The 27,619-nt window shown below is 31.2% G+C and overlaps 2 protein-coding genes across 3 annotated transcripts; both read left to right on the forward strand.

Moving 5' to 3' along the window:
- Positions 1-1,857: 1,857 nt before the first annotated feature.
- Positions 1,858-8,359, forward strand: LOC120213761. The gene is made up of 2 exons (XM_039211818.1): positions 1,858-2,319; positions 8,094-8,359. Exons 1-2 carry the CDS (start codon positions 1,920-1,922, stop codon positions 8,336-8,338), a joined length of 645 nt encoding a protein of 214 aa, XP_039067749.1. The 5' UTR covers positions 1,858-1,919; the 3' UTR covers positions 8,339-8,359.
- A 1,772-nt stretch (positions 8,360-10,131) lies between these two features.
- On the forward strand, positions 10,132-11,752 carry LOC120213762. Of its 2 annotated transcripts, none has more exons than XM_039211819.1 (2): positions 10,132-11,094; positions 11,336-11,752. In XM_039211819.1, the coding sequence occupies exons 1-2, from the start codon at positions 11,057-11,059 to the stop codon at positions 11,691-11,693; spliced, it is 396 nt and encodes a 131-aa protein (XP_039067750.1). In that variant the 5' UTR covers positions 10,132-11,056; the 3' UTR covers positions 11,694-11,752. The 2 variants fall into 2 exon arrangements, with proteins under 2 accessions (XP_039067750.1, XP_039067751.1); XM_039211820.1 differs by having other exon boundaries at positions 11,342-11,752.
- Positions 11,753-27,619: the final 15,867 nt, after the last annotated feature.

A 27,619-nucleotide genomic window follows, 5' to 3' on the forward strand; every position in this document is an offset into this window, starting at 1 on the left:
AAAATTTGGTCATTAAAACAATACTTAGTACGACAACATAGATGATCACAAAATAAATTTAGCGTCCAACAAAACTATCACAATTTATATTGAGAATAGTGTCAACCATTTGATCATTAAAATAATACTTAGTGTGACAATATTAACGGTTGCAAAATAGATTTTTAGTGTTAAACAGAGTCATATTTTATTGAAACTGGTGTCGAGCATTTGGTTAATAGAAAATCTTTAGTGTGACAACATTAATGGTCACAAAATATATTTTCAGTGACGAACAAATTTATCACAATTTCTATTGATAACATTGGCGAATATATGGTAACAAAAAATTTAACAATGTGACAATTTTTAGAATAATTGTTACTGATACAATAGCGCCGGAGTTATTAGGAACGACAAGTGACGATGTAACAAATTTATCACTATGTATTTTAGTGTTTAAATTTAATATTTTAGTGACCATTTCCACTGTCACGAAAGGTTCATTTTCTTGTAGTGACCATTATTTCAGCCATTTTGCCATCATATTTAGAGATAAACGTGATACTTGAACTCGATACATTTTGATATGGTTATATAAGAATTTCTTAGTAAAGAAAATTTTGTTAGGCTTATATTTGGTTTTAGGGTTAATAATTATTTCTTATATATTTATAGATAATTGTAATGATATTTTTTTTATATTTTTAATAAAATTCCTATTTTATAAAATAAAATAATATATATTTATGTAAAATCAAGTATAAATTTATCTTTAAAATTTTATCAAATTTTAAGTCATATAAAGTTTTTTCAATTTGATTGGATCAACTGACGGGAATAGAATATAATAGTTAAACTAAATTCAAATAAGTTAAAAACTCGACTCGACTTGACTTGTTCTATATCTATCTTTAATCATATTATTCATGTATTATTTAAAACATGTTAAAATTTTAAAATTAAAATAATATATACCATATGTCTAGGGATGGGCATGGGTCGCGTTGGGTCGGGTTTTTGGTCCACCTGACCCGACTTAAGAACAATAAATCCTCCACCCGATATCCGACTCAACCCACATGAAACAAGATTTCACTCGACCTGACCAGACCTGAAATAATAAAAATATTATTTTCATTCAATAAAAACAGTGACTTAATTGAAAAAAAACAGACTCGATCGGATCGGGTAAAATTATATTTTTTTTATTTGGATTAGATATTTTTCACCCTAAACTCAAATTAACCCGACCTGACCCCGATAAAAAAAACTGACTCAATCGAATCGAAACCCATCGAATTCGAATTCCATGCCCATCTCTACAAATGTCCATAGACGAATTTGGGCAAAATCAACCCATTAATGTTACGTAATAATTATTTAGGTTTTTAGGGTAACTAAAAGATTCATTAACAATCTACTATATTTATTGTAGTGTCTTTAAACTTTAATGCTGACGTAATAATTATTTAAGTTTTTATGATGACTAAAATATTAATTTGTAATCTACTATATAAATTTTAATAAAAGATTATATATATTGTCTTGTGCATTCATCTCCTATGTATTTTTATGTATTTATTTATACATATTTTGTATTTTATCTATATTTTTAATTTTCTGATTGTCGGAGGTCTTTCACGAAAGTTACTCTCAACCTGACGTTGAGGACAACCTATTACGTTATCTCCCCTTATCCCATTACATATGGAAATTGAGTTTTATTGTTGTTATTATTTCGAGCGTGTGTTTTCTCTAATGTTTACTGCGCAGATAAGTTAAATCAATCACAAACAGTGTTGAAAAATGTCCATGTGGGGATTCTTTCTCTTCATTAATTGAGCCGGAGCCAGTCGGTGTGGGAATTTATGTCCTTCACACACTCGGTTTTCTCTTAATTCCCCAAAAATCCCTAAGACCCGCCATCCTCTTCAACAATGGGCGCTTCCGGCAGCAAGGAAAGGCGGAAGCCTTGCCACGAGGGGAGGAGCGTGAGGTATCCGACGGAGAAGATGAGGCTTCTCAACAGCGAGAGAGGAGCGGCGATGGTGTTGGCGTGCAAAGAGGCGGAGTGGGCGAAGGAGAAGAGGAAGCTGAAGGAGGAAGTGAAGGCGTTGAGGAAGATGGTGGAGGAGAAAGAGGAGAAGATTAAGGGGATGGAAAGGGATTCGATGGCGGTTCAGAAGAGTGATAAGGGGTGGCCGTTGTTGGGGACGAGTTTCTTGTTGGAGCAGATGAAGGAGGAGAGGGCTAGGAGAGATGAAGTTGTGGAGAAATGGAAGCAACTGTATCTTGCCATTAAGACCGAGCTTGATGATCTTATTCAAAGAACTCATGGTACAGTTCCCTCTCTCTTTCTTAATCTTCGTGCTTGTTTCATGGTTTTGAATTTTGGATTGCTTCTTCTAACGATATAAAAATTGAAGGTATATTCCCTTTTCAGAAAATGTTTTATTCTCTGCACTAACCAAGCGACGGGTAAATGTGTTTAAAATTCGGTTTTAATGGAATTAATCGATCGAATAAAATTTATTCGGTTAATTTAGTCGGTCACCGAATTAGTTCGATCGGGAACGGTTAAGGTTTTTTTGGATATTCGGTTAACAGTTAATTTGATTCGAAATTGATTAATTAACCGAAATAAAATTTTAAATTTTAAATATATTATATATAACATATGAGCTCATCCTAAACCATTTAAAATCTAATTAATAATTTAATATCTAATAATTTTTAAACTTAAATCAATATTAATTAATTAAAAAATTTATATTTTATAATTATATATTATTTAAATTAATTATAAATTATTTTTTTAATTATAAAATATTTAATTTTTATATAAATTAGAAATTTAAAAAAAAAATCGGTTAATTCGAAAATTAATCGAATTAACTGAAATTTAGTCGGTTCGGTTAATATTTTCGAAAAAAAATTCGGTTCGATTAACGGTTAAAGAAAAAAATTCGATTAATTCGGTTAATGATAATTCGGTCGGTTCGACCATCGAATTAACCGAATGAACAGCCCTAACGATGGCTAATCAACGAATTATTATTATTCCTTAAATTATCTGTTTCGAATATTAAAAATATTAAAGATAAAAGTCTTCAAAAGGTAGAGTTATATTATTATCACCATACCAAATTCTAATGGGTTAATTTTTTTAGTATAATGTTAACATTAGTCCTTAATATTTATCGAAATAGTTATTTTATTCTATATTATTTTTAAAAAAATTATGATTCTAATATTTCATTTTATGATAAAAATACACTTAACATTTAATAAAATAATTATTTTGTCTCTTATTTTTTTTGACATTTTAACCCTCCATTTATCGTTTTAAGTTAATAGAGTCTCTTTTTTTATAACGTTATTCATGTGTTAACCGATGGTTTTCATTTATAGGTGGAGTAGTTTGCCCCAAAATCAAATTTTGGGCTAAAATACTAAAAAAGAAAAAGGATCAAAATGATCATATTGGTAAACATTAAGGACTATTTATGATATCATGTCAATCCCCCCCCCAAAAAAAAATATTAGTATACTTATCCTTTTGATAAATAATAAGAAAAATTGAATTTGTATAAGTTCTTTTAAAAGGATATTTTATCAAAATAGACTAGTCCGAATTAAATTCGAGTTTAGATTAAAAAATGACTCGATCTGAAAAAATAATATAATTATTTTTTATATATTTATAAATAATTATAATATTTCACATATATATTTTTAATTTAAATCCTACATTTTATTTAACGAAAATATTTTTAAAAAATAAATATTCGTGTTAGATCGAATCTTTACCCAAAAATTAAGTCAAATAGAAGTTTTCTAAAGTTGGGTTGAGTGATGGTTAGGGATGGCAGTATGACCCGAACCCGACGGGGAAACCCAAAACCCGGTCAAGTTCAGGTCGGGTATCGGGGATTTTTTTCAGGGATTTTTTCGGGTCGGGTTCGGGGCAAGGTATCCCCGCCCCGCCCCGATTATATATATATAATATTTTATATTTTTTATGTTAATTATATATATAATATTTTATGTTTTTTATATTAATTATATATAAAATATTTTCGGGTTTGGGTATAATATTTCGGGTCGGATTCGAGGACGGAGCAAAAAAAAATTCAGACGGGGCGCCCCAATAAAAAACTCGTCGAGGACGGGAATTTATTTCGGGTTTGGGGACAGGGCGAGCAAAACCCGCCCCGAACCCAATCCGTTGTCATTCTTAGTGATGGTCTAAGGGCATAATATTTTAAGGGTAAAGTATAGTAATGGTCACTGAACATTTCTGAAGCTTGCATTTAGGTCCCCCAACATTTAAAACTTGCAATACAGTCCCCCAACATTTATTCCGTTTGCAATATGGTCCCCCAACTTAAACCACAGTTAGAAAATTAGGATAAATTATATAAATGGTCATTGAACTTTTCAGTCACTTGAATTTAGGTCCCCCAACTTTTAAAACTTGCAAAACAGTCATCAATTTCATTCTAAACCCCAATTTCCAAGTAATTCAATTTTATTCTAAACCCTAAATTCCAAAATACTTAAATTAAATTCAATTATGTCAAATTTATTATTATTTAATTTCATCTTATTTCATGTGATACGTATTTTTTATATAAATATAATAGTATAATTCTTATCTGTTGAAGAAATTTTTTAATTAAAAAAAGTAGTTAGGATATAGAAGAGGTTGAAAATAATTCGAATTTTAAATTTATAAAATGTTATTTTGACGTATAAATAAAAGTGTAAACTACTCGGTTGACAACTTAACTATCTAGCCCTTTTTACTTTTGTCATCGATCTTTTAAATTTATCAATCATACCACATAATTATTTAACTGTTTCAACTAAGCCACTAGTCGTTACCAATTGATAAAAATGATGATGTGGCAGTTAAAAGGAATTGGTATTATTATACATTCAGTCTTTATTATTTATATAATCAATTTGGTCCTAAATTAAATAAAATTTAATAAATTAATCATTTAATTAGGATCTGACATGTGTTAGCACATGATCATGACACGTGTCATTCGTGACACATGTTACCACCTAATTATTTATATATGCTATCAATTTGGTCCTAAATTAAATAAAATTTAATAAATTAATCATTTAATCAGGATCTGACATGTGTTAACACATGATCATGATATGTGTTATTGGTGACACATGTCACCTCCTAATTAGAAGAAAATTAAGTTACAAAGAAGTAAAATTTGGGTCTTGGGCAAACTCAAACATGAGTCACGCAAATGAAAGATACAGGGTGGAGCCACTAAGCTAACACCATCGTTTGTGTTAAGAAATATACAATAATACATATACTAATAGTATGATCAATGCCAGAAAAAAAAGAATATAATGTAAAATGGAAATAATGAGATTTGAACTTCGGCAAAAAATTTGAAAGCAATAAATGATGGGAAAATATTATATTTTTACAATAAAAAAATATTATATTTGATAAATTGTTTGATAGATTTAATATATTTTTTAAATATTAGTTGATACAATATTTTAAAAGAATAAATTTAAGATTTATATATTTTTAAACTAAATTTAATAATTATATTTTTCATATTTATAATTCATGATTATATATATAATCTTAAGTTGAGTATTTCTAATATAATTAATAATTTTAATTTCTTATTAAAAATAAAATATTCAAAAAATATAAATGATTCATACATTAATATATGAATATATTTTTTATTTATACATCTAAATATAAATATACATTTATATAAATATATTTTTATTCGTTGTGTCTGTGCCTTGAACTCTTTCTTCAAGCCTATATTACCTTAAATTGAAGTATTTTAGAATTTAATTGAAGTATTTTAGAATTTAGGGTTTAGAATAAAATTGAATTACTTTGGAAATTGGGGTTTAGAATGAAATTGATGACTGTTTTGCAAGTTTTAAAAGTTGGGGGACCTAAATTCAAGTGACTGAAAAGTTCAATGACCGTTTATATAATTTATCCTAATTTTCTAACTGTGGTTTAAGTTGGGGGATCATATTGCAAACGGAATAAATGTTGGGGGACTGTATTGCAAGTTTTAAATGTTGGGGACCTAAATGCAAGCTTCAGAAATGTTCAGTGACCATTACTATACTTTACCCATATTTTAATCGGTTTTGTGTGTACTAAACACCACGTGACCCAACCATGGCGATCCCTACTTTCAATTATAGAAAATACAAGGTTTAACTATAAAATAAGTGTTTAAATTATTCTATTTTTTAACGGGTGTTCAAATTCTTTTGATTTATTCAAATTTTTGACGTTATAATTTTAGATGTCGTGTCATAACAACCGGTAAAAATGTTTCGTTAAATGAAACATGTCATTTTATACATTTTTATATATATTTTTTAAAAACATAAAATTAATATTTTAAAAAAATCTTAGAAAAAATTAAAGTCTTAAAATAACCTCAAATTCCTAAAATCTCTCATTCTAGTCCTCTTTACTCTAACTGTCAGTCATCTCCGATCACCCATCCATCGACGAAATGTCACCTATACATGGTCGACTACTCACTAATCGGTCATAAACCTTGCGATCATTGTAAAACTCAAAATTCTCAAATCTCTACAATTCAATCCTTTATCCTTAAAACTCATTTGGTTGATTGTGATAATCGATCGTTTAGTCGACTGTGGTAATCAACCGTTTGGCCATAGAAAAGTGAAAAGTAAGCACCAAGTATGGGAGGGTGAGGGACGACACGAGTTGGGAAAAGGTTTTCTTTTAAAGATAATTCTCAACACTTTGATATTGAATACTCACATCTTTGGCATTCTTGATGTTCGACATCGGGATCTCAAGGAATAACAACAATTATTTTATCACTGAGACCACTTGGTTCGTGCCCAAAATAAAAAATATAAACTATGTATTTAGTCACATAATTAATCTTGTGATTTCGTTTTAATCGTCTAACTATTATTTTTTTCAAAGTCATACACGAAGTTACGCTTTGTTCACCCATCTTTAAAAATTTAACGGTGATGTTGACGTGTCACCGTAAGATAATGTCACTTCATCATTGAAAAATATAATAAGATTTATCACGTCAACATTTATTTATTTTTCTAATTTGCGGGTTACCAAAACGGGAAAAAATAACTTTAAGTGTAATTTAAGAAAACGATAAATTATATTGTTTCTCACTGAATTATACTGTATCTCTTATTTTCTTCACCCAACTTTCAATTTGCTCACTGAACTTATAGATTGAATCATTTTGCTTACTTTCCCGTTTTCTCTCTAACGCCTGGATGATGTGGCATTTTAAATTATTTTTAATATAAAATAATTAATTAATAATATTAAATAAAAACAGTCATTTAGTTCTAAATTTCATAGGTCACTTTATTTTGACATTGTGAGTCCGAAACCGACCTTCATTTTATCGGAAGTTGCTTTGAAGTTCACAAATTTGAAATTGAAAGTGAGGAAGTCAGTCGACATTCACGGGTTTTTGGACATTTTGCGGTGAAATAACCACTAGATTCGGACTTAAGGGGTCGAGATGAATCAACCCATAAAATTTGGGACCAAACGACCACCTTCAGCAACGGTAGGCGGAATGGAAATGACATGGTGGCCGATAGAGAGAAAATGAAGAAGAGAAGGAAAAAGGGTAAATTACACAATGTCTCCATGAACGTTACTATCTCTCATAATTTACTCACCGTACTTTCAATATAAGATTTGAAACGATATTGTTTTGGTGTATATTTTAGTTTTTCAAAACGATGTTGTTTTGATGTTTGTGCCATGTCATAACGTCGTTAAATAGTTAACAACAGAGTGAGCAAAATGATTCAATTTGTAAAGTTCAGTGAACAAATTGAAAGTTGGGTGGAGAAAATATGAGAGATAATATAATTCAGTGAGGAACGATGTAATTTATCCTTTAAGAAAATATTATATAACTAAAACGAAACCGTGAGAATAGTCGAGTAACCAATTACGTATTTTACCCACAACATAAATGTGACCATGGATATGATACTCATTTTGGAAAGCTTGATGGGTATATTGTTAAAAAGTGTTGAAATTATTTGTGCAGGGGATGCAATCTATTGGAAGGTAGAGGAAGAGGACATGATAGAAGAGATGAAGGAGGAACTCAAGATCAAGGAAGAGACCATAGAAGCCATGAGAGCTCGAATAGCTTCAATGGAGAAGGAAGGGTTTGAGAGGAAACGAGAGATGGACATTCTTAAGCAGAGCCTGAGGATTTTGGACAGCAAGATGAATGCAGCTTATACCACCAATAATAAGATTTCCACCACTCTTGGTCAGTGTTTGTGAAATCTCACTACTGTATTTCATATAATATGTGTATAAATAAGTTGTTTTTTCTTTCCTTTTTGTAATTTATGTTTGATTTTGATTTTAATGGGGACTGCATATGCTAAAGCTCATGTCATAACATCATTTTGATCCGGGTAAATTACGCATTTAGTACTTAAACTCCCAACTTTGATCCGTTTTAGTACTTAATCTTTTAAATTTTTTCAAAAATATGCCTAACGTTTAGTTTTCATTTCATTTTAGTACTCCGTGGTTAAAAACATAACGTGTTTAATACTTAAACTATCAGTTTCGATCTGTTTTAGTACTTAAACTTTGGATTTTTTGAAACTTAACGTTAAATTTTGAAGTGGTATTAAAATGAAACAAAAATTAAAACTTTTACCAGCAAAGTATTAAAATGAAACGAAAATTAAATTTTAGGTATGTTTTGAAAAAAATTAAAAGTTTAAGTATTAAAAGGGATCAAAATTAATAATTTAGGTATTAAACACATAATTTACCCATTTGATTTTAATTAGCTAGAAAATTCCTACGAGGGAGGTCCATGAGCTCCAGTTTGTTAGTTTGACTCAACCAAACAATCAATTTAATCATCGTTTTTAATTAAAATATTCATTACTTTTATTGAATAAATAAATAAAATTAAAAAAAAATATTCATTAGTTTTTAATCCAAAATAGAGCTTATTCAATTTATTAATTATTCGTTAGCTTCAATTTTTATTTTATTATTGACTATAAGTTTCTTTGAAATAATTCAGTTCATTTGTACTTTTATTTGACACTAAGGTTAATAAGTCAACTCATTTATAAATATGATTATTTATTTATATAATTAATATATTAAAATAGATATATCTTTAAAAACACCTTTAACGTAAGATTTAATAATTATTTTATTTCTTCTCTTTTAAAATATTTTGACCGTTAATATTTTATTTTAGGACAAAAAAATCATAACATCTAATTAAAATACTAACTTTAGACTTTATTTATTTTAAAGCATTTGGCCCATCAATATTATATTTTAGAACAAAAAGACTCATATTTTACTATATTAATTATTTGTTGACTAATAATTTTGTTCTATACAAGGACTTGTTTGCTCCAAAATAAGATATTGAGAGTTAAAATATACAAAAGAAATGATAACTTATATTAAAACTATGTCGTTCTGAATTCCTAAAAAAATTAAATTTAGACTAAAACAACTTCCTTTTAATAATAATATGATCATATCATAACACCGTTAATTATTTAATAATAATAATTCAATCTATAAAGTTGAATCAGTAAATTAAAAATATAATGAGTGAAACAGTAGATAGAGTCAAGTTTAGTTACCAAATGTGTAATTTACCCAAATAAAAACTGTACTTATCGTCGTCTTCTACTTGGATGCTCCATTTACTTCAAAAAAAAAAAACTTCTATGTATGAAAGTGACTCAACAAATAAATGCAGAGAAATGGAAAACCAAGAATCAGCCCCGAGTCCACCAAATCAACGAGTCAGCTCACCGACTTACGAACTGCCATCAACCTCTTCAGCTGAACAAACCCAGAAACGGAACCACCAAGAATCACCGCTGCACGAAAGCCACGAGGTGTCAGCTCAATCCCCAAAAGCTCGATAAACGCCAACCTTCCTCCACCGTCGTTTCCACTGGAAATCATCGTCGAGATCCTCTCAAATTTGCCCGTCAAATCCCTCCACCGTTTCAGGTGCGTTCCCAAATCCTGGAAAATTCTCATATCCGACCCTTTCTTCATCAAAAACACCTAAAAAAACGACCCCAATGTTCTCTAAAAACAAGTCTTAATCAACACCGCAATCACCCAAACCCAATATAGCTTCAAATCATGCTTTCTTAACTCTATTTTCCATGACCCAATTGTCACTACCATAGAAATCGAATACCCGTTGAAGAACGATTCCCGTTGTGATTGGGTTGTGGGTTCATGTAATGGCTTAATTTGCATAGCTATTAGACAAGATAAAGTCATTTTATTAAACCCCGTTTTAAGGGTTTCCAAAAGGTTGCCTGATTTAGGGTTTAAGAAAAGGAAGGGTTGCTATACTGTTTATGGGTTTGGTTTTGATGCTTCCCTGGATGATTATAAGGTTGTTATGGTATTTTGTTATCAAAGCAAGGGTTTTGAAGATGCTTAGAGTTACGGTTTATTCATTGACGACTAATAGTTGGAGGAGGATTCAAGATTTCCCCTTTGGGGTTCCTTGTAATGAAGCTGCGAAGCATGTTGATGGGAATTTGAATTGGGTTGTTTTTCATGGACAAGAGGGCTTTTCGTGTACTATTGTCTCCCTTGCTTTGGCTCAGGAAATGTATAATGAAGTTCCGCAACCATGTTACGGCAATGCCTCGAAAGGACATTAGGGATATTGGATGGATGTCTTTGTGTGCTTTGTGACTACGGGGGATTGTATACTGTGATTTGGGTTATGAAAGAGTATGAAAGAGAGAGTCTTGGACTAAGCTGATTACTATTCCGTACCTGCCGTATCCGGGAGCCGAATTCTATGCCGCACCATTGTTTGTATCAGAAACTGGTGTGATTTTGTTTCATTTCGAGATGAATTTAGTTCTATACGATTCCAAGGAGAATGCTTTTAGGATCCCTGTGATTCCTTATGATGCTATTTTGTATATCGATCAAGCAGAAGTCTATGAAGAGAGCCTTGCTTCGGTATAGATGAATGGAGTTAATAGCTATCATGAACAAAGAGAAAGGTAAATTTGAGATTTCTTACGAATTTGTGGTGTTTTGGTACCTTCTCTGTTGGTTCATCTATTTGGTTTAGTTTCATCATATTGAAGTTTATGGGATGAGACAACATCTTGGTTTAGGATTTGTGATAGTTCCTATCGGCATAGTTGATTGATATCTGATTCTCTTCTAGTTTGCTGATGCAAGAAAACCGGTATCCGTGTTATACATTATGATCATTGTTGTATTGAACTATATGTTTAGTTTCAGGGATGTGGTGATCGAGGGGGATTCGAAAGCTGTGATCTCAAAGTTATCTTCAGAGAATACTGATTACTCTGAGATCAGTGCGCTAATATGGGAAGCAAAAGGCAAAGCGAGGGGATTACATGCATGTACCTATCAGCATATCCACCGGTCGGATAACAAAGCAGCACACTTGTTGGCGACGATGCATAATCACGATGAAGACGATCGGTTCTGGATCGAGGAGGCTCCTCGAGCAGTGGAAGATAAAGCTGCCGAGGATAGGCACGGGTTGGAGCCATCGAAGGGTGCTCTCTCTCCGTCTGGTTGGAATGTGAACAGGTTTTATTTTGCTCTGTTGGTCTTCGCCACTTGAAGCTTTCATGGGTTTTAGTTGGGTTGTGGAGAAGCCGATTAGTCGGCTTTTTTTTTTTTTTGGTAGCGGTGTTTGTTTTATTTTGTATGTTTTGCTTAGCTTGGACTCTTTACTGTCAAGCAAGTTGAATAGTTCAAATCTATATCCAATTAGAATTTCAATCTAGCTGAAATTTTGTCTTTGTTGATTGGATCATCATCTTGCTACTCGAGAATTTCATTGAAATCAAAATTGTTTTTATACTTGTTGAATTGAATTATCACCTTTCTCTTCAAGTGTTTCGGCTAAATCAAAATTGTTCTTATCCTTTACCAGAAAATTGTTGAAATTGTTGTACTTACTTTTCGGGGAGAAGAGTATTTAGCCTGCCATACCTTCTTGGATGCAGGTGGATAAATGGTTTTCAAAATTGATTTTGGGAAAGCTTTTTGGGTTCTTTTGTTTAAAAAGGAAATGGAAAACCAAAGCCAAGGATCAGCCCCAAGTCATCCAAATCATCGACTCGATCCACCGAGTTACGAACTGCACTCACCCGTTTCAAATGAACAAAGCCACCGCCCAGAATCACCGCATCACGAGAGCCGCTCACGGTCGAGAAACGCCAGCCTTTCTCCGCAGTCCATTCCAGAAGAGATCATTATTGAAATCCTCTCGGATTTGCCCGTAAAATCACTTCTCCGTTTCGGCTGCGTTTCCAAATCCTGGAAATCCCTCATATCCGACCCGTTCTTCATCAGAAAACACCTCAAAAGAATCCAAAACGACCGCAAGTTCTCTGAAAAACGAGTCTTAATCAAGACTGCGTGCTCCGGATCCCCATTTATCATCGGATCGTTCCCTCTTAACGCTATACACGAAGACCCATTTGTTAAAGCCACTAGAATTGAATGCCCTTTGGAGAGGTCCTATAGATCTATTAAGATTGTGGGTTCATGCGATGGCTTGATCTGCATAGCCATTAGGGAAGATGCTGAGTTTTTATCAAAATATACACTGTTTTTATTAAACCCCGCTTTAAGGGTTTCCAAAAGGTTGCCTGATTTAAATTGTAAGACGGGTATTTGTCTTGTCTATGGGTTTGGTTTTGATGCTTCCAAGGATGATTACAAGGTTGTTAGAGTTTGTAGTCATCCAGATAAGGCCATTGAAGATGGTTACAAGAGTATAGTTGACGTTTATTCATCGAGGACTAATCGTTGGAGAAGGATTCATGATTTCCCATTCCGTGTCTCTCGTAATGAAGGTGTGAAACATGTCGATGGGACCTTGAATTGGTCTGTTTACGGTAGCCGAAAGGCAGGTTTTCCGTTCACTATCATCTCCCTCGATTTGGCTCGGGAGACTTACGATGAAGTGATGCAACCGTGTTATGGCGGCGGCGGGGTGGGTGAAAGGACATTGGGGGTCTTGGATGGTTGTCTTTGTGTGCTGTGTCACCACGCTTGTTCGTATGCTGATGTTTGGGTTATGAAAGAGTATGGAAAGACGGCGTCTTGGACTAAGCTGATCACTATTTCATACGCTCAGCATCTTCGGTTTTGTACGCATTGTACACCTTCGTTTACATCAGTAAGTGATGAAATCTTGTTGTGTTTTGGGGCGACTTTAGTTGTATATAATCCCAAGGAGGATAAGCTAAGGGTTCCTAGATTTCCAGATAAGGGTTTTACTTTAGTTTCTCGAGCAGAAGTCTATGAAGAGAGCCTTGTTTCGCCGATCGTGATCGATCGGCATCGATGAATGTTCGTAGCTAGCAAAGAGAAAGGTGAGTTCTTTTCGATTTGCACTGGTAGAGTTTTGTGGTGCCTTCTCTGTTGGCTCCTCTGGTATAGTTTCATTGTATTGAATTAGTTTAGTTAAGTTTATAGGTCCATTTTTATGCATTTAGTTCATGTGGTTTTGCACCAATTGTTGGCACAATGAACTGCTTGATCTTCAAAAGCATTTACACATCATAGGGTCAATATTAGGTGTGTAAACGATCCGAGCTTGAATGAATAAGATTGTGTTCATGTTTATTTGTTTATTTTTAAAGGTGCTCATGTTCAGTTCATATTCATTTAATTTTTTTATATTATGTTCATGTTCATTTATTTATTTTTGAAAATGTTCGTTTATTTATTTATTATTCATGAACATGTTCGTTTATATGTTCAAAAATAATAAAGTTAAGTCACTAGTTCTTTAGCCCTTTAGGTTAATATAAAAAGTAAAAGAAAAACAAGAACCAGATAATCAAGCTTATAAACAAGTTAATAAATGAGTTTATTACGTTTGTTCATTTATTAGATAAACATGAAATCATATTCATATTTATTTATTTATTTAACAAATCGACTGACCCTATTGGTAAAGAAATTATTGTTATTCCTCGAGGTTCTGATTTGAGCGTTCAATGTCAAATGATTGAGATTATCTTTAAATAGATATTACATTGTACTTATCCCATATTAATAAAAAAAAACTTAATGAACATTATTTGAACGGTTTATGAATAGTTCATCACACACTATTTATATCCAAAATGAAACACGAAGAGACAGTGATTTCATAATAGTGTGATTGAGTCGAATTTTTGGTCAACTTGACTTGACTAAAAAAGTATACACCCTTCTTCCTATCCGAGCTTAACCCAAAAATTATACATCTTCCAGTCGACTTGAACTTGATCCTTCATTTTTAGATAAAACTTAAATCCGACCTGAAATAATCTACTTAAAAAATATATATAAGATAAAACTATTTTTCGGGTCGGATATTTTTAATTTTAAACTCGAACTCAATTTGACTTGAATATAATCTCTAAAAAGTTCGATTCGACCCAAACTAAAAAAATTAACTTAGATATGATCAGATCGAAACCCATGTGATTCAAGTCCCGTGCCCATCCCTCCTCGTAACACAGACCAAGTGAACCAGTGCAATTAAATCAACCGTGAGAATTCATAAAGTGATATTATATTTATGTATAAGTCATGGTCTTTGTAATTTGATGCCCACAAATGTTCTTTGTCGAGTGGAGTCCCATGCATCATATTCACTTGAAAAAAGGTGCTTTGATTTTCATTGTTTGTTTAATTATAATTTCAGTTCACATCCTTTTAAAAATTGTTGTTTAGATTTTTAAATAAACACTTTAATTTTTTAAAATTAAAAAGAGTTTTAATATTAAAAAATAATAAATATTTTACGTTTTATTTTTTAACGAGACTTTAACAAAATCTAACGACAAAGTGACAGAGGACGATGAAACGAGCTCATCGACATTTATAATAACCACGAAAGATAACGACGATTCCTAACCATGATTAGGAAGGATGAAAAATTCCTGATAAATTAAAACTGTGATATTGCCACGTCATTTTGATTTTTATAGTTCGATATTTTAATTGGATCTAAAATCAAAGTTCAATATTTATATTAAAATGTTTTAAATTTAATATTAAAATTAGCACAAAATATAAAATTGCATGATTAACTGTATAATTTATCCGTTCTGAAATTCATATGTATGAGTACTTTTTTATATACAAGTTTAATAAATTTAAAATTGCGAACATTAAAATCTAAAATTTAAAATATTAAACTATAAATAATACATAAATTATTAAAATAAATAAATTTATATAAATTAAAACTGATCAAATTTGTGCATTGAATATTTTTCTCATATATGTATTATAAAAGGGTAAAATATATTTATTCCTCGTTGAATTTTACTCTCTCCCCTATTTTACTCGTTGTACTTTTAATTTTTTTAATTTACTCACTAAACTTTCGAATTGCTCTTTTTTAATCACTATGATTTATTTTATTATTATTTTTGTATGATGTGGTATTTTTCTTATTATTTAATATGAAAATAATTAAAATAAAAAATAAAAAATAGAATGTGGTCGAACATCACCATCGGCAGCCGTCGATTGCCGTAGATGGATGGCAGTTTTTCATGGGTTGATTCGCCTCGAACCACTGAGTTCGAATCTAGTGGTTGTTTCACCGAAAATGTCCCAAAACTCATGAATCTCGACCGAAACATTTCGACTTACTCACTTTCGATCTCCAATTCATGGATTTTAGAGCAAGTTCCGAAAAAATGGAGGTCAGATTCAAACTCAGGGTGTCGAGGCGAAGGGCCCATGAAATTCGGGACAGAACGACCACCATTTACGACGGTCGACGATGGCGTCCGACCACCTTTTTTCTTTTTTCTATTTTAAACTATTTTTATATTAAATAATAACAAAAATATCATGTCATAAGAAAATAATAATAAATTAATTTAGTCTGATCAAAGCATTAACAATTCGAAAGTTTAGTGAATAAATTAAAAATTTTGAAAGTATAATGAAAAAAATAGGAGAAAGAGTCAAATTCAACGAGACATTATCTAATTTACCCAATATAAAAAGAAACTAATTGCTTCTAATTTTGGAGAGCACTAACAATCTTTGCCGTGTACACCATCATGCATCTGCATCACACAAACTAATAAATTGTTTATTTATTCAACATTTTTTATCATATAATTAATAAAATTATTTTTTAATATATAAAATATTTAATAACTTTAAGTGTTTTATACAAAATAGATATATTTTTATTTTGTTTTCAGAAAATCACGTATATAATCTATATAAACAATACATGAAATACAAAGATCATTCTAATTAAAGATAAATAATATGAAGATAAATAAAAAATAAATTATATTAATTTTTACATTAAAATATTCTCAAAAAATATATTCTATATCTCACTTAATAAGAACATATACCAAGCATTTGTTTAGAAAATGACAACCAAAGAATCTATTGTATGCTTGCTATTAGTTATGGATGTACAGTGTGAAATTATAATTTATTTTTAACAATACATTATTATTTTAATAATTTGATCTTATAATATAATTATATTAGTTTTAAATTATTGATATGAAATATTCGATTACAATGACAAGAACAACATGATGCATGACAAATGACGTCATCCATAATATGTATAAGTGTAGATATATGGTTTGTTGTTGTAAATGGGTATCATCAGCTTTTATTTTTAAAAATATTATTTTTCTATGATAAAATAAAGTGTAGAACAAACTTTGATTTTGATATAACATGAATTTTTAAATGTTTTAAGCTGTTAAAATTTATATTTTACGATTCTATAAATAATCTGTCATAAACTATTTTCAAACGTTTTCAAGTGTGAAAAATAATAATAAGGGTTCTTGAGTAATTTCATATTTTAAATAAGCTTTTATGAGGGGAGATTGTTGAACCAACCTTTGATTTTGATATAACATGAATTTTTAAATGTTTTAAGTTGTTAAAATTTGCATTTTACGGTTCTATAAATAATTTTTCATAAACTATTTTCAAGTGTGAAAAATAATAATAAGTGTTATTAACTAATTTCATATTTTACAAATATTGTTTTGAAGTTCAAAACACTTGATTTTAGCTAAAAACCCATTTCAGTCTTGAGACCAACATTGTAACATCCTCAATACCGGGTTAGTGACCAAATTATAAAGTTTCAGAAATTGGTGATTAAAGTAGGATAATTGAATAGTGCAATGATTTATTGGAAATATGATGAAGGTTATTCAGTAATTATTAAAGGAAATAAAGGGTAAATTGGTCATTGGACCAGAAAGATATTTATCTTTCTTTTAAGGGTTATAAAACATGTGGGATATGAGATAATTATCCAGAGTCTTCTTCTCCAGCTTCTTCTTCTCCCCGTAAGCCTCATTTAAAGGTGAGTTTAATTTAAGCTGTTTAATTCTTGGATTTATAAGTTGATTTTGATTCTTGGAGTATTATATAAGCTTAAGGAAAGCTTATATAAGCTTAAAACATCAAGAAGAGAGAATGAGAAAGGAATTTCTATTAAAAGATTAGAAATGAACTTTTGATATAGAAAGGTTTTTGAAATTCTAAGGATGAATTTGACTTGTCAATGGTTAAATTAAGAGATTTGTAGTGATAGAATTGGATTTAGAACATATAGAAAATTTGGTATGATTCTTGAATCTCATAAAGAAGATAGGATTTTGAGGTTAAAGATGATTTGCATGGATATAAGTTGGTTCAAGTTATAGTAGTTGAGTTTAATGTCCAAATAGGGGCTTAAAATAGAAGAATTAAGGGAAGAGTTGATGATTTACGTGCTAAAATGTCAGTTCTGGGCAATGTGCATCGATGCACATTCATTGTGCACCGATGCATCGATGATAAATACCAGAAATTGTTTAAAGTGCATCGATGCACATGCAGTGCATCGATGCATGATTTTAAATAGAAAACATCGAATAGGATTTATGCATCGATGCATAAGTAGTGCATCGATGCATCCCCATTAAATAAAAACATCGAATGCATTTTATGCACCGATGCACAAGTAGTGCATCGATGCATACATTCATTGAAAGAGGAAATGGGCTTTTCTCTTAGCCTAAGAAGTGACAGTTTAGAATATATCAATTGGAATATTGATATGAATCTGTGTATTGTTATGTAGAGATAGAAAGTGATCCGTTTCGGGATAATTGAGGAATTAGAATCGAATCAAAGCAAAGCTAAGGTGAGTGCAATTTATTTTGTACTTATTTTATTGAATTAACATTGGCTTGTGATGAGCCAGTGATGGAGTTACTATGGTAAGAAGTAACTTCTAAATTGTTATGTGATTACCATGTATGCATTAATACATAGAAATAGATGGATGCTATGTTATATGATTTATATGCTTAAAGTGAAAAATAACATATGATATATGTTATTTGACATGACATGCATGGTTACATGAAAGAAAGCTATGTGACTACATGTATATGTGAAAGAAGCTATAAGCTTATATGCACATGTGATATACGTGATATGAATTACATGAAATGATTTACATGAATACATGTATATATATAATACATGTGATATGATATGAGATATATGGTTACACATACATGTGATATGTGACAGAAGAGAAAGAACAAGTGATACGAAATGTATAAATAAATGCCCATAGTATATGATACGAGAGCTATAGGTATAGTTGGCATGCCAAGAGTCGAGGGTTTTACCTATGTCTTTCGAGACATATGGACAGTATACCTATGTTCTAAGGAACATATGGACATTTACCTAGGTTCTTTGGGACCTATGGACAGTTGCCGAGGTTCTTTATGACCTCTGGATAGTTACCGGGGTCTGTGTGACCTCTGGATAGGTCCTTCGGGACATTTATACGAGCTGTGGTGACAGCATTAGTGCACAACCTCAGTGTACTCACATACCTCTATTCTCAATAATATACATGGGCAATGAAATTGAAAGACAAATGAAAGTGAAAGTGATAAAAGAAGGTAAGTTGCATGTGTGCATGACCTGATTGTATATTGTTATCATACCATAGATTCATGCATATTGATATGTAGTGATTCAATGATATGAATGCACATACATGAATTATATGTGTTATATGATGAGTATATGGTAAGGGGAAAGGATTATTGATAGTGTTTGTATATGTATGTCTTTTATTTATATGAAATGATATATGGTTATATTATATGTTTTATATGCCTCACTAAGTCTATGACTTAGCGTGTAAGTGATTTACACGTAGGTACCAAGAACGAGAAGTGAAAGAATAGAAGTGGCAAAGACAATATCATTACTAAAAGATCAGATCAGAAGTATTTGACAAAGTATGTATTTGGTTATGTATAAAGTGTTGGCATGTAATAAGTCATTAAGTACGAGCACTCTGATCAAGTCTGTATTTTGTTTTAAATAAAGTTTTAAATTTCCCGGGATTTTTCTTAAGAGTCAAGGTTTGAAAAGTCAATGTGACACTTCGGACTCGTATCCGGGTCGGATACGGGTTGGGGGTGTTACAAACATGTTAGTCTCGATACCAATTTTCTAGTACGCTTTCGGGTATCGTTATCATAGTGTTGATATAGATATTGGTAGGTGAGTATCGATACTCACATGAATAGTATCGACACTTGTGGTTTAACGGCTATAATTTTGACTGTTATGATGGTCAGTTTCGATACCCACTACCCGATGTTGATATTAAATGTGCATGTGAGCATTAAATGCTCAAAATTAATGAATCTAACAGCTCTGATCAACCACCAACGGTTAGGAAGAAGTTAGAAGACGTAAAAGGGACCAAGATCCAAATAGAGAACAAGAAGAAAGTCAATTGCAAGATCAAACCAACATCAAAAGAGTTTTATAGCTAAAATTACAAGAAGAATATGTAATTGCTTCAACACCTTTTGAAGCAATTACATATTCTTCAACAAACTTATAAAGTATAGAAGAAAAAACATTATAGATTTTTGTGACGTGTTTGTCTCTTCATATGCGAACTTCACAAGCAGATGAACTCAGAGAGTCAGTCCCAAATTCTGATCTTGCAATGCGCCATTGCTTATCCCCACTTTGCCTCCCAGGTAAAGAGATCAGAGCATCATCAGTAGAAAATAAATCCCTGTCTAGAGCTTCCCTTTCAATTCTGTCACGGTCTTCCAATACTGAAAGAATTTGAGATGTAAAGTTACTTCGGCATTCTTTGGTCATTGAAGTGAGAGCAGACACCAGAGAGGACTCTCTGGTAATGTTCGTCGAGACAAAACCTGAAAAAATGGTAATGAACAAAAAGATGAGTTTGGGGAAGGGAATCATGTTTCTTCATAACAATGCATAGATAAACAATACTAAGAATAAGAAGAAATATGCATTAGAGGCAATAAAGTGCTATTTTTTATCATAATTACTTCATTACAATTCCGTGTGTAACGTTTAGTGACATCATAAACTCCATCTTCTGTAATAACAATTACATAATTTAATTTCTTTTTCCACTTGTAGAAAAGAAGCATTTACTATAACTGTAGTATCAAAACAAAAAAAGATTTTTTTCCTGAAAAATGGATAATAACACAAATTAGAGTACCCTTTTTCATATAATAGCGGTATGTTATAGATTGTTTCACAAGGATCAAGATGCATCCACCTGTACAAAAATGAATGAATAATTAGTTAGTGAAATGACCACATAGTTTAGCCTCTTTGCTACATAATAGGGATCCTTCCCAATTGAAGATTAAAAGGCATCAATTTGGGTTTTTTTTACCTTCCTAGGGCTTCTGAATAGCACTCTGTCCAAACATGGTCTGTAAAATCAAGGACCTGAAAATAAAGAGTTGGTGCAAATAAAACATCATCTCAAGCAAGCAAATTATCCGAAGTCCCATGGAATGTCATCTTTAAACAGCTAGAGCTAATTAAAATGTATGCAACTATGCACGCATTTGCTGTTAAAGTACACAATTCTAGATACATTTCGTGCCACCATAAATATTGATTTCATATATTGCAAAATCAATAACTTCAATTTATACAATTATCAGCAAATGAACCAGTGAACCACTCAGTTATAAAGCTAAAAATGGGTTTCATTTACAATGTCAAAGACATCAAAATATTATACATAAACAAACATACCATTTCAAAATTCTTTAAATCTATCTTGAACATTTTCTTTGTTTGGCAAACAATACAGAATCAAAATAATCCAGGTCAAACATTATCCTAATATCAAATAAAAGGTTTGTCTTCACTGAATTTCCAAATCCTTCTATTTAGTGGACTAGATATTACAGATATCATGTCATCAAAAGCTTCATATCAAAATAATAACAATTCCAGGTCCATATATATTGCAAGTACAACAGTCGGAACAAATTTCTTTCTTATTATAAATTAGCTTAAACATATTCTTTTTAACTATATAAAGAGTTGTGTTTTAGTCAGTTGGATTTGGATATTGAATTGACATATAAATGACTAACCAGACGAGAGTCATAGCCAAAAGCACGACAGTACAATGTGAAGCAATTGGCCCACTCTCCACAACGCCACTTTCTTGTTTCTACAAGTTGCAAAAAGAAATGGAGAAAATTCAATAATTGATACTTGAACCCCATACACAAGGAAAAGAAAAAAGAAGATAATGGTAGAACGAAGTATTACAGCTTCATACCTTCAATGGGTCATTGTAGCGAGGGAACCGTGTAACTCTTGAACAAGAATTGCAACTACAGTTTTTCACCCAATAATTAACTTTGCTTTCTAACAGACAATTATCAGAAACCAAGTTATGATGTAAATGCAACAATGGAGAGAATGAGGCTCAACCAAGACTTATCAACCTCCTAAATTCCATCCAGATGATGTATCAAGACCTCCATTTACCCAAAAAAAAACCCCACTAAATAATGGAAGGATAGGACATGATACTAGGAAAATAACTCAAAAGAACCACTGAGAAAAATGATTAGTTACGTTTAATGAAAATAATTCAAAATAACCCAAAACCTTTGTTTCCCTAGACCATGAAAAGAAGCGAACAATTGTTTCCCTAGACCATGAAAACCCAGTTTTCAAATTCAACCATCAAGTCGATGAATCAAACGAAATAACTAAACTCGAAACCAAAGACCCATCAAAGCCCAGTTCAAGATCGAGTGCTAGACAAGACAGAACTGAGAAGACAAAGATGGAGGAGAAACCTTTGAATAATAGAAACACATGGATTTAATAGTACTACTGAGGAGGAACAAAAACTAAAAATTGGGAGAGAGAGACAAACCTAGCAACAAATTAGCAGATAGAGCTAGAGCACCACAGAAGAAGTCCGTTGGAGAAATAATGGACAGATCTTCGCAACTCTTGCCAAATTGAAGAAGAAGAAATTTTGTTTCAGCCAGAACCAAGCTAACGGGGAGAAGGGTATTTTAGCCAACAGAGGACGGGAATAAACAAATACCTAAGGGAGACATGGTATTTGGATTCCCAGTTAAACAGAACAAAAAAACCACTGTTGGTATTTAGTTTTTACCCTCACTTGGGAATATGGTCTATCCAAACATGTGTATCTTAATCCGGGGAAAAAAATTCCTCCCAGGAATGAAGAAATCCGTGAACCAAACGGGCTGTAAGTATTATATAAATTTATAAAAAATATTATATAAAAATGATATAATTAAATATATTTAGTTTATTAAATGATTAATTTAAATTCAATCGTATAAAAACATATTATGAAGATTATCCTTCTAATTAAATTAATTTCATCAATAATATTAGACATTATTTAAAGAACTCAATAACTCATCTCGTTATTAATTATTAATAAAAAAAACTTTGAATAATTTATGGGTAACATGATTGATCACTTTAGTTTAAGTTTGTACACTTTTTTTCATTAAATTCAAAAAATATAATATTTGATCATTTTTATTTTTTTAATTATAATGTGGTCACTGACTGTTAGTTGTCTTAGACCTTTAACGGTTTGTTGACGTGACATGGTGAATCTATAAAATTAGAAAGGGCAAACTACATAAATGGTCACTAATATTTTCATGTTCCTACTAAAGTTTTAAAAGTAACAAATTTGTCACTAAAACATCAAATAGGTCTTTCAACAATGATTCTATATTTAATTTATTCTAAAAACTTTTTAATTTTGTTATTTATTATTCTAAGTATTTGATTGCTTTATCATAATCATGATAATATTATTAGATTTTATTTTTGAGAAAATAACCTCAGTGACCAAAAATGCCTTATAATATACGATTTTAACAAACTTTTTTTGGATTTGCCAAAATGACCAACTAAATCGCAATGCGATCGATAATTCGCAACGCGATCTCCGGTATCGCAAATCAGTTTCCAGATTCGCAACGCGAACTTTGACTATCGCATTGCGATAGTCCAAGTTCGCGTTGCGATTTTCCAAATTCGTTGCGATAGTCGAAGTTCGCGTTGCGATTTATTCCAAATTCGTTGCGATAGTCCAAGTTCGCGTTGCGATTTATTCCAAGTTCGTTGCGATAGTCGAAGTTTGAGTTACGATTTATTCCAAATTCGTTGCGATAGTCCAAAATCGCAATGACTGGTGGTATTGCATTTGTTTCTTAAGAATTTTCTCTAAAAAGATAGTATTCACGCGGACGTGTCGAAGACACGTATTACCACGACCCCGACCCCAACCCCGAGACGAGACGGACGGCGGCGGCGGCGCGCGAGAGTCCCCCTTGTTCTCTATCACTCAACAAGGAAGTGGGAAAGCCAAGCCTTAAATACCATTCCCAATAGTGTTTCCAATACTATGTGGGATTGAGCATTACCAACACTTGTTCCCAATACTATGTGGGATTGAGCCTTAAATAGTGATATTATTTTTGAATGTTTTGCTTAAAATTGCAATAATCGCGATTGATTGTAGATTGACTTTTAATTATGACATATTTAATCGTATAATACTAATGCAATTGATTGTTGATTCAGTTGTTTTAAGGTGCATGATTGTTAATTGTTTCCTGAATAATCACATTGTATTGGAAACAAGTGTTGGTAATGCTCAATCCCACATAGTATTGGAAACACTATTGGGAATGGTATTTACGGCTTGGCTTTCCCACTTCCTTGTTGAGTGATAGAGAACAAGGGGGACTCTCGCGCGCCGCCGCCGCCGCCGTCTCGTCTCAGGTCGTGGTCGTGGTAATACGTGTCTTCGACACGTCCGCGTGAATACTATCTTTTTAGAGAAAATTCTTAAGAAACAAATGCAATACCACAAGTCGTTGCGAATTTGGAATAAATCGCAACGCGAACTTCGACTATCGCAACGAATTTGGAAAATCGCAACGCGAACTTGAACTATCGCAACGAATTTGGAATAAATCGCAACGCGAACTTGGACTAGCACAACGAATTTGGAATAAATTGCAACGCGAACTTCGACTATCGCAACGAATTTGGAATAAATCGCAACGCGAACTTCGACTATCGCAACGAACTTGGACTATCGCAACGAATTTGGAAAATCGCAACGCGAACTTCGACTATCGCAACGCGAACTTGGACTATCGCAATGTTAATATGTAAATCGCAATGCGATAGTCGAAGTTCGCGTTGCGATAGTCGAAGTTCGCGTTGCGAATCTGGAAACTGATTTGCGATACCGGAGATCGCGTTGCGAATTATCGATCGCATTGCGATTTAGTTGGTCGTTTTGGCAAATACAAAAAAAGTTGGTTAAAATCGTATATTATAAGGCATTTTTGGTCACTGAGATTATTTTCTCTTTATTTTTATATATTTCATATATCTTCATATTTTGAATTATAGATTATCTTCTCAAAATTTTAATAATATTATATTAAATGTTCGAATTTGATTTATATAAATGGGAATATAATATATATCTTATACTAAGTTTTTTTAGTAATATGTATTAAACTTCATCACACATAAGATGATTATAAGTTGTACGAACCAACTTATCTCAGTGGTTAAAAGAAATCGTTGTTATTTTTAGAGGTCGCGAAATCGAGCACCAACGATTATAGCAAGGCGAATAAGCGTTCATTATAAAATGGTTGAGAATATTATAATTCTTCACACGACTACCGATTAATATGATATAAATATAAAATAATCTTATTATTTTATGATAAAATATAAAAAAAGTATTCAATTTTTTTTCTAGAGATGAGCATTATAATATGTATATTTTTAAAATATAGAAGATAATTATATTATTATTTTGGGACAAATTTTCACCTTAAAAGATGAATTCGATTTAAATTAAAAAAATGATTTTATATGGTTAGGTCGTATTGGAACCTGTTGAGTTTGAATAAAATGGATATATATAATCACATCTGAGTGAAAAAATAAAAAAATTAGAATTTAGAATTTGAGTTATAATTTAAAGATAAAATTTGAATGTTAAAAATTTAAAGATAAATTTAAAATTATAATTATAATTTGAGGATAGATTATAAAATTAACTCTATTATTATTATTTATTTAAAAAAAACTCTATTATTTTTAGGGTAAACAATGTATTTAATATCGAGTTTATTAGTTTTGGCCTGTTTTAGTACCTACTTTTTTTTTAATTTTTTTCAAAATCATACCTAACGTTTAATTTTTTTCATTTTAGTACCCGCTGTTAAAAAATTAACGAATGTGCTGACGTGACATAGTTTCAGTAGACGGACGACAAATTTGAACGGTGGACGTAGCATAGTTTCGGTGGACGGACGACAAATCTGAACGGTGGACCATGAAAAAATGACGAGACGACCAACATAGTCCAATTTCAAACCCATCGGACGGTGGACCTATAGATTGAATAACGAAAAAATCTAAGAGTCCATCGTTGATTTGGAGAGATTGGGACATTCCCCAATCAAAAGGAGACCGAAATCGTGTTCAAGGGGTCGAAAAGGTATGTGCTGGAAGGTTTGGGCTTCATCGGCCGACGAATACAATAGTATGCGATTGTAGACGCGATGACTAACGAGTTCTTCGATTAAGTATGATTTTGAAAAAAAAAAAATAGATACTAAAACGAATCAAAACTTTTAGTTTAAATACTAAATACATAATTTACCCTAATTATTATTATTATTTTATGATATCGAATCCGCTCGCACCACCAATACGTTAAATAAAAAAACAAAACAAAATAATTACATAAATATTTGAAAATAAAAAGAAAAGAAAGAAGCAAAAGCGACCCCACGCACCACCGTAACCAGCAATTCAGTGGACGCAACGAATGCTCTTCCCACACTCCTCTCCCTCAAATACCAACCACCAAACTCTTCCCCCTTTTTTCTTTAAAATAAATAAGTAAATATTATAATTTATCCAATAAATAAATATATAATTATTTTACATAAAAAAGTATACAGAAATTAATATTTTTCCTTGTAAAATCAAAATAATAATAAAAATTACACATGTCGGTATCTTATTCTAAAATTATTTTATTATAGATGCATTATTCATAGATATAAAAATGTGTAAGCAAATTAATTCTTAATTTTTATTATATTTTATTTATAATTAGAAATGAATCGATAGATATTCAGGAGAGCAATCATATTTGTCTAAGAATTATTTTTATATAAATTTTTTTATTAATGGTATAATTTCATACTTAAAAATTTTAGAGGTCATATCTTTAAATTTCTAATATAACGTTTTAAATCATTATCTGAAATAAAATATTAGGTTCATTCTTATTATGTTAATAATTAAAATATTAATTAAATTTAACCTAATAAATTAATTAAATATTGATTTAATTTAGAGTTATTAAGTTATTTATACTTTTTTTTATATAATTTTTAATAAAATTTACTCTGTCGTTTCATCTAAAGTAATTGTTAATATAATTTTTTATATAATTTTTCTTATATTAGAAGTTTTATTCTTTAATTATTTTTGGGTAAATTATGCATTTAGTGCCTAAATTATCAATTTTAGTTTATTTTAGTATATGAACTTTTAATTTTTCAAAATCATATGTAACATTTTGTTTTTATTTTATTTTAGTATCCTACCGTAAAAAAATTAACACATCTACTATTTAAACTATAAGTTATGGTCCGTTTTAGTACTTAAACTTTCAATTTTTTCAAAATTTAAAATTAAATTTTGAACGAGATACTAAAATGAAACAAAAACTAAAGTTTTTAAAGATGAGGTACTAAAATAAAACAAAAACTAAAGTTTTTAATGAAAGGTACTAAAATGAAACAAAGGCTAAACTTTAGGTATGGCTTTGAAAAATTGAAAGTTTAAGTACTAAAATGAACCAAAACTAATAGTTTAAATGCTTAATGCGTAATTTACCCTATTTTTCTGTACAATAACAGTATTGTAAAGTTTGTAATTGGGAGCAGCTGGCGATTGGAGAACTAGCTGCGATCACACCAAGCAATCCATTGAGGCGACACGCCAACGCCAGGGCTCCACTCCTCAGATTTTCCTCTACTTGCTTCCCAAAATTTTCTTTATAATCAGAACGCCATCACT

This window comes from Hibiscus syriacus, unplaced genomic scaffold, assembly GCF_006381635.1.
Source record: "Hibiscus syriacus cultivar Baekdansim isolate YM2019G1 unplaced genomic scaffold, ASM638163v2 tig00110044_pilon, whole genome shotgun sequence".
NCBI lineage: Eukaryota > Viridiplantae > Streptophyta > Magnoliopsida > Malvales > Malvaceae > Hibiscus > Hibiscus syriacus.